General features: G+C 48.6%; 1 protein-coding gene across 1 annotated transcript in view; it reads right to left on the bottom strand.

Moving 5' to 3' along the window:
• The window catches only part of nedd9 (neural precursor cell expressed, developmentally down-regulated 9), a 31822-nt gene extending 8640 nt beyond the window's left edge, over window positions 1-23182 (bottom strand). Inside the window, 2 exon segments of the mRNA XM_080485497.1 lie at window positions 8386-8742; window positions 23044-23182. Coding sequence (XP_080341623.1) covers window positions 8386-8742; window positions 23044-23055 — 369 coding nt within the window. The 5' untranslated portion in view covers window positions 23056-23182.
• Between the last annotated feature and the right edge of the window lie 519 nt (window positions 23183-23701).

The raw sequence follows: 23701 nt of genomic DNA, 5'->3' as shown, positions 1-23701 counted from the left end.
ACCAGATGAGTTCATCTCTTTGACATGTTGCTCATCCCTGAAGTGTCGCAGCCATTCTCCCACCATTTTGGCCCCTGGCTCCTCTCGACTCCCCGTGTCCTTTAATTCCTCTGTGAGTTGGAGACGCTGCACAGTGCCGTGAAGCGTTCAGGCGTTCGATTCCAGCCCGGCCGGGTTGGTCTCTGCCTGCAGGTGGATCCTGAGTGGCCCCGTTTCACAGGAAATCCTCATTTCACACCTTTTTATTGGCGTGCAGACGTCCGTCTGAGCATCCCCACAACTCGCTAATGGCCCTGACACACATCAACATCCCCACCCGGGCGTTTCAGCAGCTGTTGATCTTTGTCCCCCCCCCCCCCCTCATTCACACCTCCTCATCTCCCCGTATCCATCCACCTGACAGGCTCGGTGTTCCCTCCTCCAGCTGTCAGCACGCCGCCGCCGCCATCTAATGAGCCTCATCCAGGATGAAATCTGATCTGCCAGCTGCTCCAAACCACCACGTCTCACCGAGCGTCTCTGTCTCTGTCCAGGTGGGACACACCACCAGTCCACCGGACCATCAGCCTGCCTGGGACTACTGGGAAGAGGGACATCCAAACACGGTCCAGCTCGGAGCTTCCTGCTGGAAAGTGGAAGGTGTAACAGGTAACCTTGTAGTAACTTTCTGGGGAAATTAGATTACATCTCCATGGCAACCTGACTGCACACCTGAAGCCCCTGATGAAGAGTAACTCAGCACTTTTCCCTCAGACAGTTTAGGTTAATCAGGAATTTACTGCCATAAGAAAATGAGTATTCTCTTGTACAATCCCGTGGAAAGGGAGGCTGGTGTTCTTCAGGAGGCTGGTGTTCTTCAGGAGGCTGGTGTCCTTCAGGAGGGTGGTGTTCTTCAGGAGGCTGGTGTTCTTCAGGAGGCTGGTGTCCTTCAGGAGGTTGGTGTTCTTCAGGAGGCTGGTGTTCTTCAGGAGGTTGGTGTTCTTCAGGACTGTGTGTTCTTCGGGAGGCTGGTGTTCTTCGGGAGGCTGGTGTTCTTCAGGAGGCTGGTGTTCTTCAGGACTGTGTGTTCTTCAGGAGGCTGGTGTTCTTCAGGACTGTGTGTTCTTCAGGAGGCTGGTGTTCTTCAGGAGGCTGGTGTTCTTCAGGAGGCTGGTGTTCTTCAGGACTGTGTGTTCAGGATGCTCCTGTCAGGTGTTTCTGCTCTGCAGTAACCTCTCCTCCTCCAGCTTTGCTGAATCACAGCATGCTGACGTCTCTTCGCAGCGTTTCGGGCCTCGGGTCTGCTCGATAACGCTCCCCTCAGCCGCTCTGGAGCTGCACAGCCTATTAAAGTAAACTAATTAATGCAGGTAATTAACTCTCCAATCCCGTGAGGCCGCCGGTCGTCTCCATGACACGTCCGGGTTTATAAACCCAAACAGACAGCGGGCTTTAATGAGGAGCGTGAAAAGAAAAGCGAGTGATTTCTGGCTCTAATGCGGATCATTGTTCATCCTCGGTGATCAAAGCTGCTTTCTAATCCTGCGCCATGATTATCCCAGAGAGCAGAGCGCTCCGGGATGGGACTGACATTCACTGGTTACTTTCTAAGAAAAATTAATGACAATAAAATCCTTTGAATTCTTGGAAGTACCAGGATAATGTGGAAAGGAGAAGCCTCGTGAGGACGCGATGCTAACGCTAATCAGGCTCAGAGTGTTAATGCTACACTTCATCGTACTGGCGGGTGATTTGCTCCGATGTGGGGGAGGGTGTATAGACTGAGAGACATGAGGGCATTAATACCCAATTCATTTTCTTAATAGTCAATTTATGCATCATTTGGGGGGAAGTGATCCTTTAAATAGCAGCAGCAGCAGGAGGAGCAGCAGGAGGAGCAGCAGCAGGAGGAGCAGGAGGAGCAGCAGCAGCAGGAGGAGCAGCAGCAGCAGGAGGAGCAGGAGGAGCAGCAGCAGCAGCAGCAGGAGGAGCAGCAGCAGCAGGAGGAGCAGCAGCAGGAGGAGCAGCAGCAGCAGCAGGAGGAGGAGGAGGAGGAGGAGCAGCAGCAGCAGCAGGAGGAGGAGGAGCAGCAGCAGCAGCAGGAGGAGGAGCAGCAGCAGCAGCAGCAGCAGCAGCAGCAGCAGGAGGAGGAGGAGGAGCAGCAGCAGCAGCAGCAGGAGGAGCAGCAGCAGGAGGAGCAGCAGGAGGAGGAGCAGCAGCAGCAGCAGCAGGAGGAGCAGCAGCAGCAGCAGCAGGAGGAGCAGCAGCAGCAGCAGCAGCAGCAGCAGAAGAGAAGCTCTCCATTGTTTCCAACTCATTTCACCTTTTGGGAGAGTGACCGTACAATTTTACTTTAATTCCCTTTAAATCTCACATTTAGTAATTTCACTTTTAACCTCACATTATTAATTGTGCCATGTTGTAAAATAATAATAATAATGATTTAGAGATCTGTCTTTAGAGCTTTCTGTTCTCCCTGAGCATGTGGGGCTTCCTCCAGGTTTCACTGGTCCAAGTGGCTCTCGAGGGTTGATGGTTGAATATTAAGGACAAACAGAGAACAGATGTCTTTCCGGTTCATAATGTGAGGTTGTAGCTACTGGTTTCTTCTCCAACATTTACAACCCTTTACTACACCATCATCTGCATAGGTGGAGAGACGGTACCTGTGGATGGGGATGTGATCAGGACTGTAGGAAACCTGAGAAACCTTTGTATGTTGAGCAGATTGGACGTGTCCACTGTGTTTGTCTCCAGTGGAACGTTTTAGCCAATCAGAGATACTGAAAAATGACTCAGTGGAAACACACCTGACAATCTGGGCTCTTTTTCCTTCTGTGAAGATTAGAATTATTGAAGCAGTTTGTCACAGCGAGGATGAAACTCGACTCCAAACGTCGACTCTCTTGTTTCCCTGTCGGCCTGCGACCGTCACCGGAGCATCTTCTCCTCCATCAAAGGAGATGATTGAGGCGTTCTGCTCTGTTAACGGGTGTTTTACGTTACTACCGATCTGTCCTGGAACTGTGTGCTCAACCCCCCCACCACCCCCCACCCCCCACCCCCCAGGGGGTCGCATGCCAGCCCAGCAGCACAAATCCCCATTGGCAGCGTCTTGCTTTCCCTTGATGTGGCGAGAGGCTGCTGGGGAACATAAAGGCTCTGAGGTCTGGCTGCTTCTCTGGAGGCTGCAGCCTCGTCCTCGGGTGACCCTGCTGGGAGGAGGGTGAGTCTCCTCCTCATCGTCCTCCTCCTCTCCCTCCTCTCCTTCCTCCTCATTGTCCTCCTCCTCTTCTCCTTCCTCCTCCTCTTCCCCCTCTTCCTCCTACTCCCTCCTCCTCTCCGTCCTTTTTCTCCTCCTCTCCCGCTTCCTCCTCCTCTTCTTCCTCTTCCTCCTCTTCTTCCTCTCCCTCCTCTTCCTACTCTCCCTCCTCCTCCTACTCTCCCTCCTCCTCCTCCTCCTCTTCCTCCTCCTCCTCTTCCTACTCTCCCTCCTCCTCCTACTCTCCCGCTTCCTCCTCCTCTTCTTCCTCTTCCTCCTCCTCTTCTTCCTCTCCCTCCTCTTCCTACTCTCCCTCCTCCTCCTACTCTCCCTCCTCCTCCTCCTCCTCTTCCTCTTCCTCCTCCTCCTCTTCCTACTCTCCCTCCTCCTCCTACTCTCCCGCTTCCTCCTCCTCTTCTTCCTCCTCCTCTTCTTCCTCTTCCTCCTCCTCCTCTCCCTCCTCCTCCCTCCTACTCTCCCTCCTCCTCCTCCTACTCTCCCTCCTCCTCCTACTCTCCCGCTTCCTCCTCCTCTTCTTCCTCCTCCTCTTCTTCCTCTTCCTCTTCCTCCTCCTCCTCCTCCTCCTCTTCTGAAGCAGGACCATGTGGGACCATCTCTGGCCGCCGCTCTCGGCCTCACAAAGCCTCGCCTCACACGGAGCACCGTGGACTTTTCTCCTCTCGCTCTGCTTCCTCTTCAGCTGTGAGAGGCTCGTCTGTTCGCCCTCCTCCTCCTCCTCTGACTGAAAGACGGTTCAGAGTTCAAACATGGACTCTTATCTGAGGCTTCCAGACGGCCTTTTCACTTCTGCTCCTTGTACGGGCATTTCCTCCCCCGGCAGAGCGGTACCCACAGATCCCAATCTGCCCACTGCTGCCGTACAGATCCTGCCATGCCACAAAAGGAGAACCGACCTCCCACGCCACTAGAGGAAGTGCTGATAGCTCTTTACGGGCGTCTACCTTGATAAAACTTTAGGAGTGCCCAGGTTGTGTGCAATGAATGGAGCGTTTGTTTGCCTCGATCGTATTTTCTGCGCCTAATCGTGCATCTGACAACCTCCGCACCAGATAAGTGAGTTATTTCTTCCTGCGGGAGGCCGCCTCTCCTTCAGACGCTCGCCATTGTCGCGCTTGTGATGGATCGCCGACCTGTGCGACTCGAGCCGAGAGAGGGCAAGGTCGTAAATCAGAAGTCATGTGCTTTGTGGTGAGAATACTGAGAAGACTTTCTCCTCTGGAAAGTTTAATCATGATGAAGCGGCAGAGGAAGGACGAGAGACGACAGGATTTATCCTCCTGCACCAAAGCAAACAGATTCACTTTCATATTGCAGAAGACAAACCGAACCAGGATGGATTTACATCCAGGCCAACGGACGTTCAGTTCTTCTGGGTTTATGACATATATAAAATGCTGTCAATTAGAATTTTTCTTGGCAGGAATGCTTGAAAACATAACCTACCACAGTTCAGTCAGTATGTTTACACCCGTAGCTGCAGTAGCGGTTTTTTCATTAAAGCAGCAGCAGTTCATTGATATTTGCCTCCTTACGTTGTGCTGTTGGGGGAAAAGCCAGAACTAATCAAGTGGAGAATGTGTTGTGAAGACAATAGGCATTTTGTTTTTTATACAGAGAATCAAATCCATGCTGGAAAATACTAACTGTGGCTAACTATTTATTTTTTCTAACATGTCAGCATATAAAATTCTATTTCCTGTTTCATGAATCAGTGTTTGTGGGAGATTTTGTCTTGAAGTGAACGGTGACAGTGGACGAGGTGAGAACATGTTGGAGTACCACGACGAGCACAGACTGAAGGAGAAGTGAATTTAATCTCTTCAATAACACGATAACAGCAGAAACACTCTGCTTAGAAAGCACATTTCATTTTTCCGTCTTATCGCCAAAGCCTGTTTAATCCTGCCGCTCTGCTCCGCAGCCTGTGGAGAAGGAGCATGTGAAGGTGTGCAGGTTGACTGACAGCTCGGCTCCGGATCGCACTAAAGCCTCTAAAGCTGCCGGCGCCGGCCGCTGTTTACCTTCCAGAACGCTCACCTGAGCTCCAGCCTGTGGCGGCGGCTCAATAAAGTGGAAAAAGGAAACCCGGAGGACGTGGAAAGCTCATTCACAATATAATTACCGTCCGTCTCCCGGAGCCGTGATCTGATTGGAGGTGCTACAACCACTTTAACGCTCGAAGAAGCAGGGACGTTTCTGCAAATGACTTCATTTTCTCTGGAGGGGGCTCATGCTAACTGGTTAGCCGCCGTGTTTAAAGCGAGACCGACACCTCGATGGAGACGAAGCACCGAGCTCGCTCAGCAGTTCTCATCATTTAGAAAATCATCGTCCGGCTCAGGCCACTGAAGGACACGTCACGAGCTAATGCTAATGCTACATATGGCCACTTTATGTTTATATAATAAACAAACTGTACAAACATTCATGGAAGCTAAGATGCTAAGTTGCGTTTGTTCCCACCAATTAAAAAATGATTTAAGCTCAATTGTGACGTTGGCTAATGCTCGCTCGTGTTACTGACAATAACTTATTTACTGTCGTTAACATTATATAACAATTACTGTAAATAAGGATTAAAAACACTATTGCTGACAGTAAATATCATTCATCCATTAGCTATTCTACAGAAGCTTTGGCAGCTTGTTCGTTCTCCTTTTTACATTCATTACGTCAGCTAACCCGGGTTCCAGGAGTCACCTGCTCTTTTCTCACAAACATTTTGACTTTAGTGGAAAAATTAACGCATATTAAACTGGGAAAGGCTCAATCACAAAACGTTGGTCGATTTTAGAAAGTTTTTCTTGAAAATGTTACTTTTATTTAAAGGTAAAATGCTATCGCACTGTTTAAAGTTGATAGAACATAAAATGAAATTCTATTTTTGGTCAGTAAAAGCTGCTGAATGTGTCTGAGAACGAATGTCTGTGTTTTACGTCGTGTTTATTTTCCCGGCCAGTCTGAGATATACGTCTTAAATGATACCCCATGAAGCCAGTGAAATAACAGAATGGAGCAGCTTTCCCGAGGATTGTATATATAACTATACTGTGAGGGACCAGCTGGTTTGTCACTGAGCTTGTGTCCAGCATTTAAACACAGAAGGAAAAAAAAGACTCTGAGGCATCTGGACTCCACCAAACCTCACAAAACTGCTCTGTTTGCTTTTCTTCCCACATGGACTGACTGACTGAAGCCAGGAGGCAAACACCGCCCTGCTCTGTGGGGAGCGCCAGGCCCGGCACACCCTGTCCACTCTGCTCATGGCACAGCCACAACCCCCCCACTGTGACAGTGGCGGCACATATAATACCCCAGCTGATGTTTAAATCCGCCGTGATCCCAAACGCACATCTGCAGAGGTCAGGGATGGACGCGCTATCGTTTCCTCTGATTCCTGCACGGCCCGCCCACCTGAAACCATCAACTCCTTCAGCCAATCAGAAGCTCCACACAGCAAACAAACGTCTGTATGCGACTTGATGTGACTCGTCCTTTCAGACAGAAACCGGGACTCGAAAAGAGTTTGGCTTTTAGCCTTTTTTGCCGAAACCACCAATATGGGTAAAAAAGCAGGAGTTGGTAAAAGAGTCACAACGCTTAAAACTGCTAAAACACTTAAAACTGCTAAAACACTTAAAACTGCTAAAATGATCAAAACAGCTTAAATCAACTCGCGAAAACTTCTAAAAGGGCTAAAACATCCAAAACGTTGAAAACAGCTCCTCCAGCTAAAAGGGTAAACAGTTAAAAGTTTTAGGAACGTATGGTACCTCCCTAAGCAGCCAAAACAGATTCAAACTTCAAAACATCAAACAGCTAAAATAACAAAAACCACTAAAATGCGTACAGCAGCACCAACGGCTAAAACAGTTAAATTTATTTTAAAAAACGAAAAAAAACTCTTTAAAAGTCATAAATGTAATAAAAACCACAGCTTGGTTAAAAATATTGAAACTTCCCATTGTTTTATTTTCAAACCTACTAATCACGTTTTGTCGATCTTTTTATTGGGACGTTAGTAAAAATATCAACTCCATAACCATATTGGAATTTCAAACCTATGAAAACATATTTTACAGAAGCAGAAAACTGTGATGGACTAATGGGGCTCCTCTCTGATCTCTGATTGGCTTAAACATCACCGGGGACACGCCCACTCTCACCAACATTCACCAGCAGAAAGCTTTCCTTTTTTCTCTTTCCCTCCTCCTGTTCGGCAGCTTGGGCCAACAACATGATGTGATCTAGAACCTTCTGGAGTCAGAACAGGTTTTACTCTTGAACAGGAAGAGACCTGGAGTCTCCTCCTGTTGCTGCTTTATTAGGAGTTGGTATGGCTGCTGGACAGGGGGGGGGGGACGCTCAAAGAGAGAGAGAAGAGAAGAGAGAGGGGGAGGGGGAGGGGGGGGGGGGGAGAACGTACAATACCTTTGTTGTGCTCCATATATTATTTGCAGTAATCACACTGATCCAAATACTTTACAACTGTTATTAGATTAACCAGCCTGAGCAGCTCTATCTAGAGCAGCTCTATCTACCCCGCCCCCCCCCCTCAAAGACTCAGACAGACACACTCACTCACACACCCCCGCCCTCCCCCCACCCTGTGGAGTGTTGGATGCATGTAGGGGTGTGTCTTTGTGCTTTGAGGAGGTGTGTGTGTCTATGGTGCGGTTTAAAATTGGGGGGTAGCGGGGCCCGGGGGTTCTACCGCTTACAAACGGCAGAACCCCGAAAGCGGCTTACCCCCTCAAGACCCTGCGTGACTCGGTGTGGTTAAAATTGTGGGCGGTGCAAAGTCGGGGGAGGTCCCAGACCGTAGGAGTGACCTCCTGGAGGTCACTCTCAGTCAACTGTCCATCCAGAACCCAGAGCCCCACTGTCCCCCGCTCCCCCAGATCCGGGAGCGAGGCAGACCCGGAGCGCGGCAGCAGGGGCCAGCCCGCCCCACCGGGGGAGGGGGGCAAAGGGAGGACCCACCCCCAGTGCCACAGCGGGCACCCCCACCAGAAAGGGGGAGGCACCCCACCCCCAGAAGAAAGCTTTCCTGAAGGCACAGGGTCGTCTTCAAGGTGGACGACGAGGAACCGACAGAACGGTGGAACATCTGTTGGTCTCACCTTGCTTGGCGGATGATCTGCCGCCATCGTGCTCCTGGGGGGGACCTGGTAGATGTTCTGCTGGCCCTGCTGCTGGGGGGGGACCTGGTAGAGCCCCTGAGCCCCCGAGCCGGCCGTCTGCTGAAACCCCTGAGGGGGGGGGGAGGCAGTCGCCGGCTGAGCCTCGAACATTGGTCCAATCAGCAGCTTCAGACGGTTGCCGGGGGCGATGCCTTGACGGCCGTGCAGCGAGCAGAGCCACCAGCCCTCCAGACCCCCGGTGTTCTGCTCGATGACCGTCAGGATGTCCCCCTTCCGGAAGGCCAGCTCCTCGGGGGACTCCGGCACGTTGTCGTACAACGCTTTCGCCATCAGATTCTGGAAAGAGAAAGAAGATGGATGGTCAGATCAGGACGACCCAAACGGCTCAACGCTTCTCAGGAAACGCTGAGTGGACGCCTGCAAATGGGATCATGTAGCGAAGGATGGACGGTGAGGCTGTTTTCCTCTCAGGGAACGTGAGAGACCGAAAACTGGAGCGATGCAACAGACTGGCACTCCGGACTCCAACCAGCAACTCAACGTGAGGGTCACGCTGCTCACTTCTGCTCTTACATTGATCACCTTCAGAGAAATGAACACCGACGAGACGATATTCATCGTCCCGCACTCGATGGTTATGTCTGGATTAATTTGGCTGCTGGATTAGGAGAAAACTCGAGTCTCGCATAAGAAGATAATTAGAACTAACAGGAACTAAACAGTTAAAACGCAGAACTACGATTCAAACTTCCTGGATGATCAGATCGGACAGACCGTCTCCTCTCATCAGAGAACAACGGACTCGCTCTACACATCCAACATAGAAACACCACATTTCTAGAGGAGCCGAGGAAACGCTGCGCTGCATTTCTTCAACAATCCTTTTTCACCCACTTTTTAAAAAACTCTGTTGTTTATTTGAAAGCCTTTTTAAAGTAATAAATACAATAAAGCCTAAAAGAAGAGAATAAATTAAAGTTTCATTAAGATAAAGCTAATAAAATATGTTTAAACTTAGAAACATAGAATTAGCACTGCCGCTTATGCTATGCTAAACATGCTGCTAATGCTACATTATGAGACAATACTACACAATAAAAGTTTCTAGCAGTGAATTTTGATGATTTTGTATGAAAAAGCTGTATGATTAACAGAAATGTTATAGTTTTGTTCATATAGTTTGGCTAACAAGTGTCCTCGTGTTTTCAGTGCTAATGCTAAGCTAACTGAGCGAACTGCTACCTGAAGCGCTGTTTGTTGTGAAAGCACCAGAGTGCCGCCCGTGACTTCCTGCTCATTAGTCAATGTGGTTGTGAAACTCTTTGGCGGGTGACACGCTGCTGAACCCTGCACCGCGCCGCACCCCGCCGCGCCGTGTCGTTAGCCCGCCGCTCTTCACCACACGTCTTTTCAGCCGAATCTCAACTTGATGGGATTTTCTGGGTTCTCCGCGGCTGCGGGGCACGGCCCTGGAAAGGTCCACTGAGGGTGGAGGGATAATGACTCCAAACCACAGATTTCAGATAGGAAAAGCCCCGGAGCGAGTCACTTCGGACTCTGAGACGGGTATTTAAGACTAATTGCCTCAGTAAATACATCAGTCGTCTTCCTTTAGCCCGTCTTTTTTCAAGCAGGGAATGAGTTAAGTGAGCGTGAATGCTCCTTTTCTACTGCTGGATGCTCACAAATGTAAGTCCAGGGAGCTGCCCGGCCTTATCACAACAGTCCTGTACTTTCCAGCCCTGCAAGCCCCCATAAATACCACCCTAAAGTCATTAAGTGCCTTGCTCAAGGGCGGGTGGACGTGAGATACAGAGGCGGAGGACAGTGTTTGTTGACGAGTTTCCTTGGTGGTGTGATTCATGTCTGTGCACCTTGTGGTGGTGCCTCCGTTCAGAGGCTCCACTCCTCCAACCATTGCGCCACCGCCTCCAACGTGAAGCACAAACACATGAGTTCATCGCCTCTGCGCCACATTAACCCTAACCCCATCTGCACGTTTCTTCAGAAAACAAAGTCACGTCCATCAAGCTTAAAGACGTTCGTGAGTGCAGAAGAATGAGAACCTGAGATTTCAAATAAATGAGCCAATAGAAACACGAGTGGTAAAGCGGCTGAAAGAGAAGCAACATTCCTCTTCTGTTCCGCTTTTACTTCTTCTGAGGTAATAAAAGTGAAATCAAGAGAGTTCCAGTGCTGCTGTTCATGTCCTCACGTCCCCACGGAAGGAAATCTGATCAGAAAACAAGATTTTCCTTTGCTCATGAGACGGTTTGGATCACAAAGACCAAAAAGACTTAAAAACAATAGTTCAACTCGTGTTGGTAAAATACTGAGAAAGGCTCCGTTTACACCTTTTGAAGTGAAAAAGCTAAACTTTTGTTGCATTTGGAAGTCGGCGTACACGACAACAGGCGAGGAGAATTCTCACACCTTCATTTGGTTTGCTCAGTTTTCACACGGCGCCTGAGAGCGCGGACCGAACCACCGGGACAGCGTCACGCAATTACAACGGCTGCTGGTTAGGGGGCGCTATGACCTCAAATGGACACCGACCAGAGAGGAAGTAAAGCATGACGAAGAAGAATCCTGGCTCATTCACTGGTTCAGACCGGAAGTGGAAATCCCGCTCCTTTAGCTAGTGGTAGCTAAAAGGGCTTATTAGCTCATGGCTAACGGTTAGCCACAAGCAACCGGGATAGTTAGTCTTCAGACCAGATATCAATGAGCGCCGTTCGTACTACTTCTTCCTCTCTACTCCACGTCTGCCCGTAAGATATTTTACAACTTTTTCTTTCTACGTCTGTGCTGTTAGCTTTGTTTGTTTACTACCCAGAATGCACTGCGCTCTACGTCCCAGCCGCTCGCTCCGGCCGCTGATAGTCCCTGAAGTGTTCACATTGCTCGTGATCCGGACTTCAGTTCACTTGCAAGTGAACCTAGACCCTCGTTTACAAGTGGACCAGAGTTCAGTGGTTTGATCCGGATCAGAGTTCAGGGGAGCGTTCACACCGGCCCAAACAAAGTGGACTTTCCTAGAAACGAACTCCGGTCTGGATCAAAGAGTGCTGGTGTGAACGCGTCCTGACACTTAACTTCAGACGAGTTGTTTCTCAGACTGTGGCTGGAGGAAGAGATCCTGTTTCTGCCTTTAAACGCTCTGAACTCTGCGGTGAGCCCATGAAAGCAGCTGAGCGCAGGACAAAATTGGATTTGTAGTCAGACTACACGCACATTTGGCTGAAAAGAAGACGATTTGAGTGGACTTGGCAGAGCGTCGTGATGCGGCAGCGGCTCGGTTTGACTGATCTGAGCTTCAGCGCTGTGGGAAGCAGGAAGCCCGCCGCACCGCTGCCACTGGTGGGCCCTCGCTGGCCTTCCTCTTCCCAACCGGCCTGATTGGAGCAGTTCCCATGTGAAACTCCGCTCGTAAGGTCGTTATCTGTCTGCCCTCGCAGGCTATTGTCAGCCAGCAACACCCAGCGCACAATTACAGCCTCACAATCAGCCAGTGGCTTCCCCCGAGACCCGGCAGGACGCCGCCGCCGCCGTCCACAGCCACGAAGTCCATCAGAGCAGAGTCACTCATGAGGAAACTGAACGCTGCCGACCAGACGCTCTCTTCTAATTGGTTCTCTCTACTTTTATCATCACATTTTAACTCGACAGTCCTAATCTAATCTGGATTATCTATAACTTCATGGAGCGCCTTTACAACTGAAATTTACAAAATTCAATTCCATAAGAAAAGATATTCTAAAACCGATGCAAATCGTGAAAATTTTTATAAAATGTACAGAATGTAAATAAATAAATAAATCAGGATATAATTAAATAGATAAAGAGATAAATTCTACAGAAAAAATATATCAATATGTAATTTTAAACGAGTCCATGTCAGGTGTTTTTTCTTATTATTTTCTGCTTTGTAATATTCAAAAAGCTGAATTTTAAATACATTTCAAAACAAAATACCGCTTTAAACTGTTTTTAAACTAATACCAAGACATAATTCTGGGCGTCTCGCATAATATCACATTTAGTAAATCTAGAAATATTTATCGACTAATGAAATGATCAAGAATAAAGAAAGTAAATAAAAGTATATGAGCACAAAATCTGAAGAAAATAAGCGAGAAATTACAAACAGATAAAAAATGAATAATTATGTTATATACTCTAAATAGAATGAGGCGCTGAAGATTATTTAATTTAAACTGCATAATAATAATAACAACAATATGTGCTCATATAAACGTTCAAATAAGTACTACTTTTGCATCCAGTCACATTTCAGGGTGTTTTTGTGTCTTGATAAAGTTTCAGGACGTTTGTCTGTCAGATCAGTCGGATGTGGTTTGATGAGATGAAGAAGATGTTGAGCTGAAGCCTGACAGAGTTCAGCTTCTCACAAACACAGGAAGGATCTTACCAGAGAAATGTTTCACAGCGTGAACTCGGCGTGAAGCGCTGATACGTCATGTGGAACGCTGACCGTGACCTTTAATCACCCTGAACAAACAGGTAGTTAGCTGTAATGGCCGCCCGCTCTGTGCTGGGCTCTTTGAAGTGACGCTCAGGGTGAAGCCTGGTGTTTGTGTTCGCTCCGGCTCAGGGCAGGTGAAACCCACGATTACACCCGGCGTCAGGTTTCTGCCGTAAACACCGGTTAGTCACATGGTGGTGACTCTGTCGCCCGCCGCTGATCCTCCTGTAAACACACGTGTTTGCCATTTGTCGCTGGGCTCTTCACTCTTCACCCTTCACTCTTCACCCTTCACTCTTCACCCTTCACCCTTCACCCTTCACCCTTCACTCTTCACTCTTCACCCTTCACCCTTCACTCTTCACCCTTCACCCTTCACCCTTCACCCTTCACTCTTCACTCTTCACCCTTCACTCTTCACTCTTCACCCTTCACCCTTCACCCTTCACCCTTCACCCTTCACTCTTCACTCTTCACTCTTCACCCTTCACCCTTCACCCTTCACTCTTCACTCTTCACTCTTCACTCTTCAGGCGTCTCAGCAGCCGGGAAGTGAAGCAGTTCTGCTTCCTGACGTTCATGTGTGACTGCAGAACTTCATGGAATATCACAGAATAGGACAGAGGGTGATGTAGTGATCCAACGGTCGACAGCAGAGGTTCTGAAAGACCTTGGAGTTGGAATTCTCAGCCAAACAAGTTCTGAAAAGTAAAAAAATGTGCTAAAAGCCAAGTCAGAATGAAAAGTTTCGAAAAGCTCCGCCCACCTCAGGTCAGTTTCTTAATTCTGAATTAAGAAAGAGATGTTCTTCAAAACCCCGCCCATTAAGGACTATGATCCTGAGACAAAAATAGAAAGTTCTACAAGTCCCGCCCCTCTGGCTCAGATTCTAACTTAAAGGTTTTGAGTTTATATGGAAACGGCAGAAACACTAATGATGTTGGGCAAGTTGGATTGTTATTACGGTGACTGTCAAAATAAAAGTACCAAGTTGGATTGTTATCATGGTGACTGTCAAAATAAAAGTACCAAGTTGGATTGTTATTACGGTGACTGTCAAAATAAAAGTACCAAGTCCAGGAGAATGTGAGCTGGGAGTCCTGACACCATGGAGGAAACTTTATTCTAACTACTCAGGAGGAACTACTCGTTACTATGGCCGTGCTGCACATGCTCAGTAGAAGGGGGGAGACAACTTCAGAGCGTTTCCAGGAAATGTCCTTTTCGCCCGTCTCCATGACAACGGAGCTGGACTGTGTTTGAATAGTTCCAGCTTGGCCCGTTGTGTTTTTATTGTAAAAAATCAACCACCTCCCTTTAATCCAAAGCCGCTGTAGCAGAGTGAATCTAAAACTCCTTCAGCAGTTACTATTATTATGTTACCGATTGGCCAAATTTACTTATTTATTTACTACTAATTTGATTGAATGAAAATAAATCTTGACAGAACAAATTTTTGCTCAAACGAAACCAAAGTTCTTTCAATGCAGCAGAATGACAGCGTCTTTCATGTGTTTTCTCTCCTCGCTGCTCCTCCTGCTCCTCGCTGCTCCTCACTGCTCCTCGCTGCTCCTCACTGCTCCTCGCTGCTCCTGCTCCTCGCTGCTCCTGCTCCTCACGGCTCCTCGCTGCTCCTGCTCCTCCTCGCTGCTCCTCGCTGCTGCTCCTGCTCCTCGCTGCTCCTCGCTGCTCCTGCTCCTCCTGCTCCTCCCTGCTCCTCGCTGCTCCTCCTGCTCCTCCTCGCTGCTCCTGCTCCTGCTCCTCGCTGCTCCTGCTCCTCCCTGCTCCTCCCTGCTCCTCCTGCTCCTCGCTGCTCCTCGCTGCTCCTCCTGCTCCTCCTGCTCCTCGCTGCTCCTCCCTGCTCCTCCCTGCTCCTCGCTGCTCCTCCTGCTCCTCCCTGCTCCTCCCTGCTCCTGCAGCGTCAGAGACGAGAGGACTCGTCTGTCCCGCCCCGGCTGTTCTCAGACTATCGAGCCCCCTCCCCTCTGACTCACCCCCTCTACATCAGCAGGGCGTTCGTCCTCACAGCGTCTGGCCTCCTCGCAGACGCGACACAAACGTGGTGTCACCGAGCCGCTGCTGACCTTTCCAGAAACTCTAAAAAAGACCTTACGTAAGTCGACCGCTGGCTGCGAAGCGCCCCACCTCCTGCTTCCAGGCAGGGCTCTCTGGGTGGGTTTGGCTCAGCCCGTCTGGGATCCATGTCAGTCTCATAATAATGAAGGTGGCTTTGGCTCGACCAGCCTGCAAATACTCTAACCCACGTCACCACGGCAACCGGAGCGCGGCCGCCGCTTTCAAAGGATGTTTTTGAGCCAAACAAACACGGCCTGCTCCCAGAGGCAGTGGTGCGACTGAGCGCCGCACCACCGCCGCACCACCGCCGTACCACCGCCGTACGTGTCCCGGGGAGCCTCGTACTTCATCTGGCCTCGTTTCACATGCTTAAATATAGAAAACAATTATAGTAATGGCGGTAATGAGGACCTGATGACTTTTACGAGCCGGTCCTCGGAGCTCGGCCTGCTGCGGGTGAGAGCCAGTTCAAATAAATGGGCCGTGTGACGGGCTCATGGGAAGCGGTTCAGAGCTCGGAGTACATGGCAATTTCTTCATTGGGGCAGTTTTCCGGAGGGCCGGCCCTCTGATTACAGCCTCTCTCTGCGTTAACATAATAACACGGCAGCCTCGGTGAAGCTGCTGCCGAGAAAGTCCAGTGGAAAAAAGAAAAAGAAGAGAAAGGCTGAGTCGCTGTTGAACGTGAGACACGAGCGCCGCCGCCTCATCCGGGCTGATCGATCACTTATGCAAGCGGCCGGGAGTCGATACGAGCTGATGACACCGTCGGAGGAAACGACTCGGTCGTTCCAACGGAAATCAAACCAGCAGATCGTTTACAAGCCGCCAGGCGACAAGTTTCCACCGGATCGTCCAATCAGAGACTCAGCTGCCATGTTGAAACACAAAATGACCTCAAACACACACACAGGTACAACATGCAAAGTACTGCAGCAACATGCAGTACTGTTTAGTACTTCAGTGTTTCTGATCTCCCTGTTCTCCTCCTCCTGTTCACCTCCTCCTCCTCCTGTTCTCCTCTTCCTCCTGTTCTCCTCCTCCTCCTCCTCCTCCTGTTCTTCTCCTCCTCCTCCTCCTCCTCCTGTTCTCCTCCTCCTCCTCTTCCTCCTCCTCCTGTTCTCCTCCTCCTCCTGTTCACCTCCTCCTCCTGTTCTCCTCTTCCTCCTGTTCTCCTCCTCCTCCTGTTCTCCACCTCCTCCTGTTCTCCTCCTCCTCCTGTTCTCCACCTCCTCCTGTTCTCCTCCTCCTCCTCCTGGTCTGGTCGCTCCAGAAACCTTCAGTATTCTAAGTTTCTAGCTCCTCCTTGATTTTCCTCATTTGAATATTGGATCATAGGAGCTGCATTCAGAATCTGCTGTGTCTGTGTGAGCTGGACTGGCTCCGCCCACACATGCCCATCTTGGGAAGAGGAGGAAGTACTGTTCACAGTTCAGTCTCGGGTTCCACAATAAGAATCAACTTGCATCAAGGTTGTCGGGTTCTATGATAAAGATGGCTGCAGGTTACCGTCCCTGTGCTTTGGGAGGTCGTCCTTGAACCGGTCTCACAGTGGGACGTAGGACGTAAGACCAAAGATGTTGCCACCATTCTCTCACCATCATTATCCTTCGTTCCAGCGTGTCACCAGGAGTCACCACAGCAAGTCACTACAAACTAGTTTGGACATCTAAAGCCATTTCCTGCTACAGTCGGGATTCGAACCCGGGTCCCTCACACTCACAATCAAGAATTTATAAATACATTCAGTTGAAACAACAAAGATTTCCACCTTAAAAGTTTGATTATTTTGTCAATTGATTGGTTCCAGTGATTACAGCAGTTTATTGACAATCAACGTGGCTGAAAACTAGAGACCCAGGAGACGTGATGGACTGTGGACTGCAGGAGACACATCACGTCTTCAAGGTAAAGTGGACGTATACTTAATATATCTTAACCATTCTTAGGTTCACCATTGTGTGTTGTGTTGGTCTTCTTAATTCCCCTCGGGGGTAAATAAAACACCTCTTATTCTGAAGGTAAATGCATGAATGACATCCAGACGCCTAAAGAGAAACAGCCTGTTTCATCTCGTCTCTCGCGTCACCGTCAGTTCACAGCAAAAGCAACAGGAAGTTCCCAAACACACAGTTTAGTGATGTAAAGGGGTGAAATCATCTCGACACCGCGGCCCTTCCTCCTCCCCACACCCTGGAAACACGTAAAGAACCTGCACAGGAAGTGACTCTGTTTTCATTTAGTCAGAAAAGGGCTGAATGGGACCCGAGTCCCTGTTTAGATCCAGATTCTGATCTGAGACCGACTGAGTCTTTGACGTGACGCTGTGGAGTTCAGGAGGAGCTGCAGCCGTTCACTCTGGTTCTAGTCCTCCTGCTTTAGTAAGGAAGTCTCTGCTTGGGAACATGTCCAGCTCTTTTGACTATATTCAGGCTGCCTCCATTTACTTAGATGTAATATCAGAGGAATAGTTGAAATATGTGATTGTTTCCCTAAAAGAACTCCACTTAAGAAGTTCTTCTAGTATCTAATGTTAACCTGCAGACGACCTGGGCTTTAACGGCGCCGAGCTCCACTGCTTCCTTTGTCACGCTGTGGCCCAATAAGTTCAGTAAAACCAAATATCAACGGTAACTTAAAGTATTAGCGTCGTACTAATGGAACTCAGAGTTTTAAGGTGGAAACGATCCTGAAGTGATTAAGTCCTCTTTGATTCAATAAGCTGGATGTATAGTCGCTTTACGTTAAATTAGTCCCTCAAATTCTCACACAACCCTTCATAGTTTGGTCGAATAAACGAACAAATACCAGCCAGTGGTGGAGGGAAGAGAGTATAAACACACAGTAGGACTTCCTCACGATACAATATGATCTGATCATGATAAACTGTTAAAACTGCTTCTACTTTTCAAAATAAATCGTCCTCGGGGGAACATCTCGTGAGCAGGAGGCGATCGGGCTCAGTACCTTGAATCAACTAAACAAAATCTACAGTTCTGAGGAAAAATGCAGCAGCATGTTGACTTATACTCAACGTGAAGTAAAACGTTCAAATGTAAGTTTTCTGATGTTTTCACGTCCTGAAGGTCTCTGAGGACAGGAAGTGATTCAGCCTCACACAGAAGAAGAGACGAGGATTATTTTCCCAGCCCGGCGCCGATGCCAGGCGAGTCTGCGAGCGTCGCCGTAACCCCCGGAGACGAGCACTAATCCCCCCCCGGGGCAGGGGGGGGGGGGGCAGTGGAGACGTGAACTATGTTTTCATGGTATCTCAACGGGGCCACGCCGGACGGCTTTACATACAGGAGCAGCCAGCGACACCAAGACGTCCCCCCGATGTCACGCCACGCTCAGATCACACACACACACACACACACACACACACACACACACACACACACACACACACACACACACACACACACACACACACACACACACACACACACACACACACACACACACACACACACACACACAGAACAGTCGACCAAGTGTTTTGGGGAAAATAAACAAACGGTTGTAGCAGAACGTGTTTGAATGAAACAAAGGAACGGTGCATAAAGTATCCGAGTATTTCAGATTACCTACCAAACACCCAAAGAGCTCCAGATTAGTATGGTTATCAGATATCAATATTGATATTAGACACATTAAATAATAATCAACTGAGTCCTAATTTGAGATCCTGATGTCATGTCCAGGGTGTGCAGTGGTGCAGTGGTGCAGTGGTACAGTGGTACAGTGTTGCTGTGGTGCAGTGGTGCAGTGGTACAGTGGTACAGTGGTGCAGTGGTACATTGGTGCAGTGGTGCAGTGGTGCAGTGGAACAGTGGTACAGTGGTACATTGGTACAGTGTTGCTGTGGTGCAGTGGTACAGTGGTACAGTGGTGCAGTGGTGCAGTGGAACAGTGGTACAGTGTTGCTGTGGTGCAGTGGTACAGTGGTGCAGTGGTACATTGGTGCAGTGGTGCAGTGGTACAGTGGTACAGTGGTACATTGGTACAGTGTTGCTGTGGTGCAGTGGTACAGTGGTACAGTGGTGCAGTGGTACATTGGTGCAGTGGTGCAGTGGTGCAGTGGAACAGTGGTACAGTGTTGCTGTGGTGCAGTGGTACAGTGGTACATTGGTGCAGTGGTACATTGGTACAGTGGTACATTGGTGCAGTGGTACAGTGGTGCAGTGGTTAGCCCTCTGTCCTCATAGCGAAACTGTTCGTGGTTGCACTGCAGATGGTTCTGTGAATGAACCCTTCCATTGCTCCAATGTCCCGTTGGCAGGATTCACTGGACATTTTAATAACAGTGGAAGTGACCTGGAACAGTGGAACCTGCGTGGTGAACACAGAGTCCACTTCCTGTCACCTTCACACGATGTGGTGCGAGTGAGAGCAGAGAAACGCAGCGGAGAGGATTTCTAAAGCTGCTCACGTATTCGCTGATGCTGGTGGTGCTGCTGGTGGTGCTGATGCTGGTGGTGCTGCTGGTGGTGCTGCTGCTGCTGCTGGTGGTGCTGCTACTGCTGCTGGTGGTGCTGCTACTGCTGCTGGTGCTACTGCCCCCCCCCCCCACCAAACACACACACTCCCGCAGGAGCCATTAACAATGTAGGGGCGGGGGGGGCACCTTGAAACAATCATGTGCATCTTCAGAGCAGCAGCCTTCCCATGCACCATCGCCTGGAATGCTCTCATTCTCACGGGCCTCCACCCCCCACCCACAATAACTCTGTTTGCCCTCTCGCACCCCCCACACCACTTCCTCTCCCTCTCTTTCATTTTCTGCAGTCCCTCCTCCTCCTCCTCCTCCTCCTCCTCGCTCACCGAACAATGTCTCCTCCAGCTCCCCTTTTTGCAGTTGGACCGGCGCCTGGATCCTGAACTGGTTTAGTTTGAGTAGTTCTGGTGGCGGTTCATCTCGTCACTGTGGTTGAGTTAAAAAACGAGTTCCGAGTTAAAAAAGCTCTGGGTGGATTTTAATTCTTCCAAAGTTGTGTCACGACACTTTTAAAGAAGGCGCTTTGTGAGGAACTCGTCCACCACATGAGTCCCACTGAGAGCCGAGGACACTTCATCAGCTCCGCTCTGGAGGCCGCGGTTACTGCAGCGGCAGGAAACCTCAACAATCAACATAGCTGCTCAGGAATGAGCAAATAAACTCGATTTCTCGAGACGAAATCACTCCGACCAGGGAAACTGCCCGGCTTCGGTACGTAGGTGAAAGTGGGCGTGGCCACCAGAGTTTGTCTTCACTGTAAAGTCAAGCTTCTCCCCTTCATTTGCTTCGGGCGACGTTCAGCAACACTTTAGAGATCAGACCAACCCTACTGGATCGGTCCCGCAGTTACACCAGCTGCTGGTTTGGGGGCGCTGTCGCCCAAAACGAACACTGACCAGAGAGGAAGTGAAGAAGAAACAGGGCTCATTGATTGGTCCAGACCGAAACCAGAAGTCCCGTGGTTTTAGCCCTTGGTGGCTCGGCTAGTTAGCTCCTTGGTAAAGGTGAGCCACAAACAACCGCGATATAAAGTCTTCGGAGCAGAACCCCCCCGAGCCTTCCTCTCTGCTCCACGTCTGCCCCAAAGATATTGACCAACTTTTTCCTTTTGCAGCGACGATGTTGAAGAGGAGGACGTGGGACAGCGAAGAAGAAGTGGTGATCGACTTTCTGTCCATGTTTAGCGCCTTTATTTCTCCTGGATGGACGACGCTTCATTCTGGCGTGGCCACGCCGACACCATCCCGACGGGTCGCTGCAGGTTCTGCTCGTACAACCTGCAGAACCGTCTGGTGCAGTTGTGAACAGTGTGAAGGCTTTCACCCCCCCGACGGCCGGGAATCACGCAGTTTGTTGAACCTTTAAATAAACGGAACCTTTGAGTGTCTCTGAGGGCGTCTCCCTGGAAAACGGGTGGCTTCAACTCATGATTCCCAACCGGTGGTTTGTGGGTCGAGTTCAACTCGACTGCAACAGGAAATAAGAAGATAAAAAGTGTGTTGAGTTTTCACGTTGATTCCACTTGTGAATAGGTGCCCAGAGATCTATGAGGCGGTAAACCCCGACACGGTTTCCATTGAACAGCAGAGCTGTGAGCCGCCACATCGCCGCGTTGCGTAACGCCGCCCACCCGCCCGCCCGCCACCGTGACCCGGACCAGGAAAACAACGACATCACGGACGTCACGGCTCTCCGGAGGCCCCGACGCCTTTCGGTCTCACTTCATCCCTGGGAAACCCGAAGCAGACGCAGAGCCGGACTCCAGCCGGGGGCCGTCCCGCAGAGCACTCACCACTACACGCCGGAGGACAGGATTCCGCAAACTCACTTCCTCGTGAGCACTTTTACACGAGTATCAAGCTGCAGGTCGAGTTAAACAATGACAGAGCAGAACAATGGCTCCTCCAGGTGAGCAGCTGCACTCTCACCACCTCATTCTCCTTTTACTGGAACAAAATGTGCCGCCACTGAAACATTCGGCCTTTTTCTACACTCACCGTGTCTCTTCTGTCATAGTCGAGGTTTTTTAATGCTCCTCAGAACTACTTGTATTTGTTTCACTGAACAAAAGCTGAAGGTTAATGGAATTACTAATGAAGATGTGAAGAAAGCTCATTTCTTTGCTTTATGCTATTTTCTTCCTGAGAATTTCAACAGATCATAAACAGTTACAGTAAAAAGAAAAACACGTGATTACTCAGCCTTTAACTATTTTATTGCTTCACTTTTTTTATAAAGTGCATTATAAATAAAATACCATTACAAGAACAGTTGAAAAGCCAAATCATCTCAAAGCAAAGAAAACTTTTCCAAGCGAATCAGATGAGATTCTTTTCTTTCTGTTTCAAACTGTAACTTTGGCTGATTTGTACATTTCTTCCTGTTTCTCCTAAAGGAATCCTGATATGAAGAAACCCCAGAATACTATAAATACTATAAGAGTGGTTAAAGAAAATGAATGAAGCATTTCTATTATTATCTACATCTGTTATAAACATAAAGTTATGAACTGTTTGTGGAGGAATTCCAGTATATGCAGATGATATACAACCATTTTTTACACATTTCTCACAATAACACAAACTCAGCTGTATTTGGAACTTTTCATTTAAGTCTGTTTCCTCATGAACGTTACTACCATGAGAAACAGAAGAAAGTTATTCAAAGATAGTGACAGAACATTTTTAATGTGTTGAGGGTATTTTTACAGCTAACAGAGTGAATGAGAGTGAGTCACTCCGATGTGGTTGAAGGGTTTACAGTCTTCCAGAAAGAACTTTGATTCTTAACGTGACTCTAGAGAAGTCTGGACTTAACCCTCACAATCAAACCAGCCTCGACGTTTTCCAGTTCCAAAGAAACCACAAACTCGTAGCTTCTGTTACTGAATAAACATGAAAACGAGACGTGAACAAGCAGAAACAACAAGAGTAAAGTAACGCAGCACGTAACGACGTAGTTTGGATTTGTTAGTGGAAACTTGAGATCTTATAAAAGTCACAATAGCGAAAAACTTTAAACAACATTTAAAGAAAGACTGAGCAGAATCTGAAGTAATGTGACCCAGAAACTCTATGTTATAGCTTCTGAACAGTGAACTCACCCTGACTGGAACTACTTTCTTCATTTCCATGACTGAGGTCAGAATACCTCCAAATAACTTCCAGCTTCAGCTTCTGCCACGACTCCCAACACATGGAATTATCTTATTCAGATAAAAGAAAGAGGAGATCAGCGGGTTGGATCCATTTCAGTTTGAGATTTTGCATATTAAAGACAGAAGGGGGGCAAAGGGGCAGAATGTGGTTGCTTGTTGCCCCTTTGTGCGCCCCTGTGGCAGAAAACGGAGCCTCCGGATAGGAAACGACATAAAACAGTAGATCCTGCACATTTCACCTCCACCAGCCAAAGAATCACATCACAGCAGCTCCTCGCTTCTAAAAGCAGCAAATCATCCAACAACACCCGGATGCGGTGAGAGAAGAAGTCCGATGAAGCCTCCATGAATACTTGGTCACAGTTTCCACGTCCTCCGACACCGACTTCATCTCAAACTCCACAAATAATCCGCACTTACTTTGTACTTCATGTCGCAGCTTTTCCTCTCAGCTTCCGGGAAGAGCGAGTTTTTAAAAGAAATCCTCTTTATCCGTCAGTTGTAATTTTAAGCAGCCATCCGGAGGTCCGCACGCAGCGCTGTGTCCGCCTCCGCTCCGCCGCTCTGTGAGCGTCTTCTCCGGGCTGCAGCTCCGCTCAGCCCCGCTGCTCGCCGCTCCGCCGCTCATCTCCATAGCGAGCCGCTCATTGGTCCGCGCAGGCGCTATAACCCCGCCCCGACTGCTATAACCCCGCCCTCTCACAGCCCTCCAAACGTGACGTCACATACTCGGTTTATTTTAATTAAATAATATAAAATAATTAACAAATATGAGGAAAATTATAATGAAAAGAATAAATTCACCATGACTCCACAAATGTAATATTTGGAACAAAAAGCATTTCTGTTAAAATTATAAATTAATAAAAAGCAATTTTATTCATTAGAATTCTTAAACATAACATAAAGTACATTTTCAATAAAAAAATATTTTTTCTTTAAACCCTCTAAAATAACTACACACTAAATCATGTTACTGAGAAAAATATTTTTTAAAAAGGGAATAAGACTATTTTAAATTCATATTTAAAATATGCATGTATTATTTTATTTTAAATACAAAACTGTAAAGGCCAAA

This window comes from Lipophrys pholis (assembly GCF_963383615.2).
Source record: "Lipophrys pholis genome assembly, chromosome: 17".
NCBI lineage: Eukaryota > Metazoa > Chordata > Actinopteri > Blenniiformes > Blenniidae > Lipophrys > Lipophrys pholis.
This window is presented reverse-complemented; position numbering and strand designations above follow the sequence as displayed.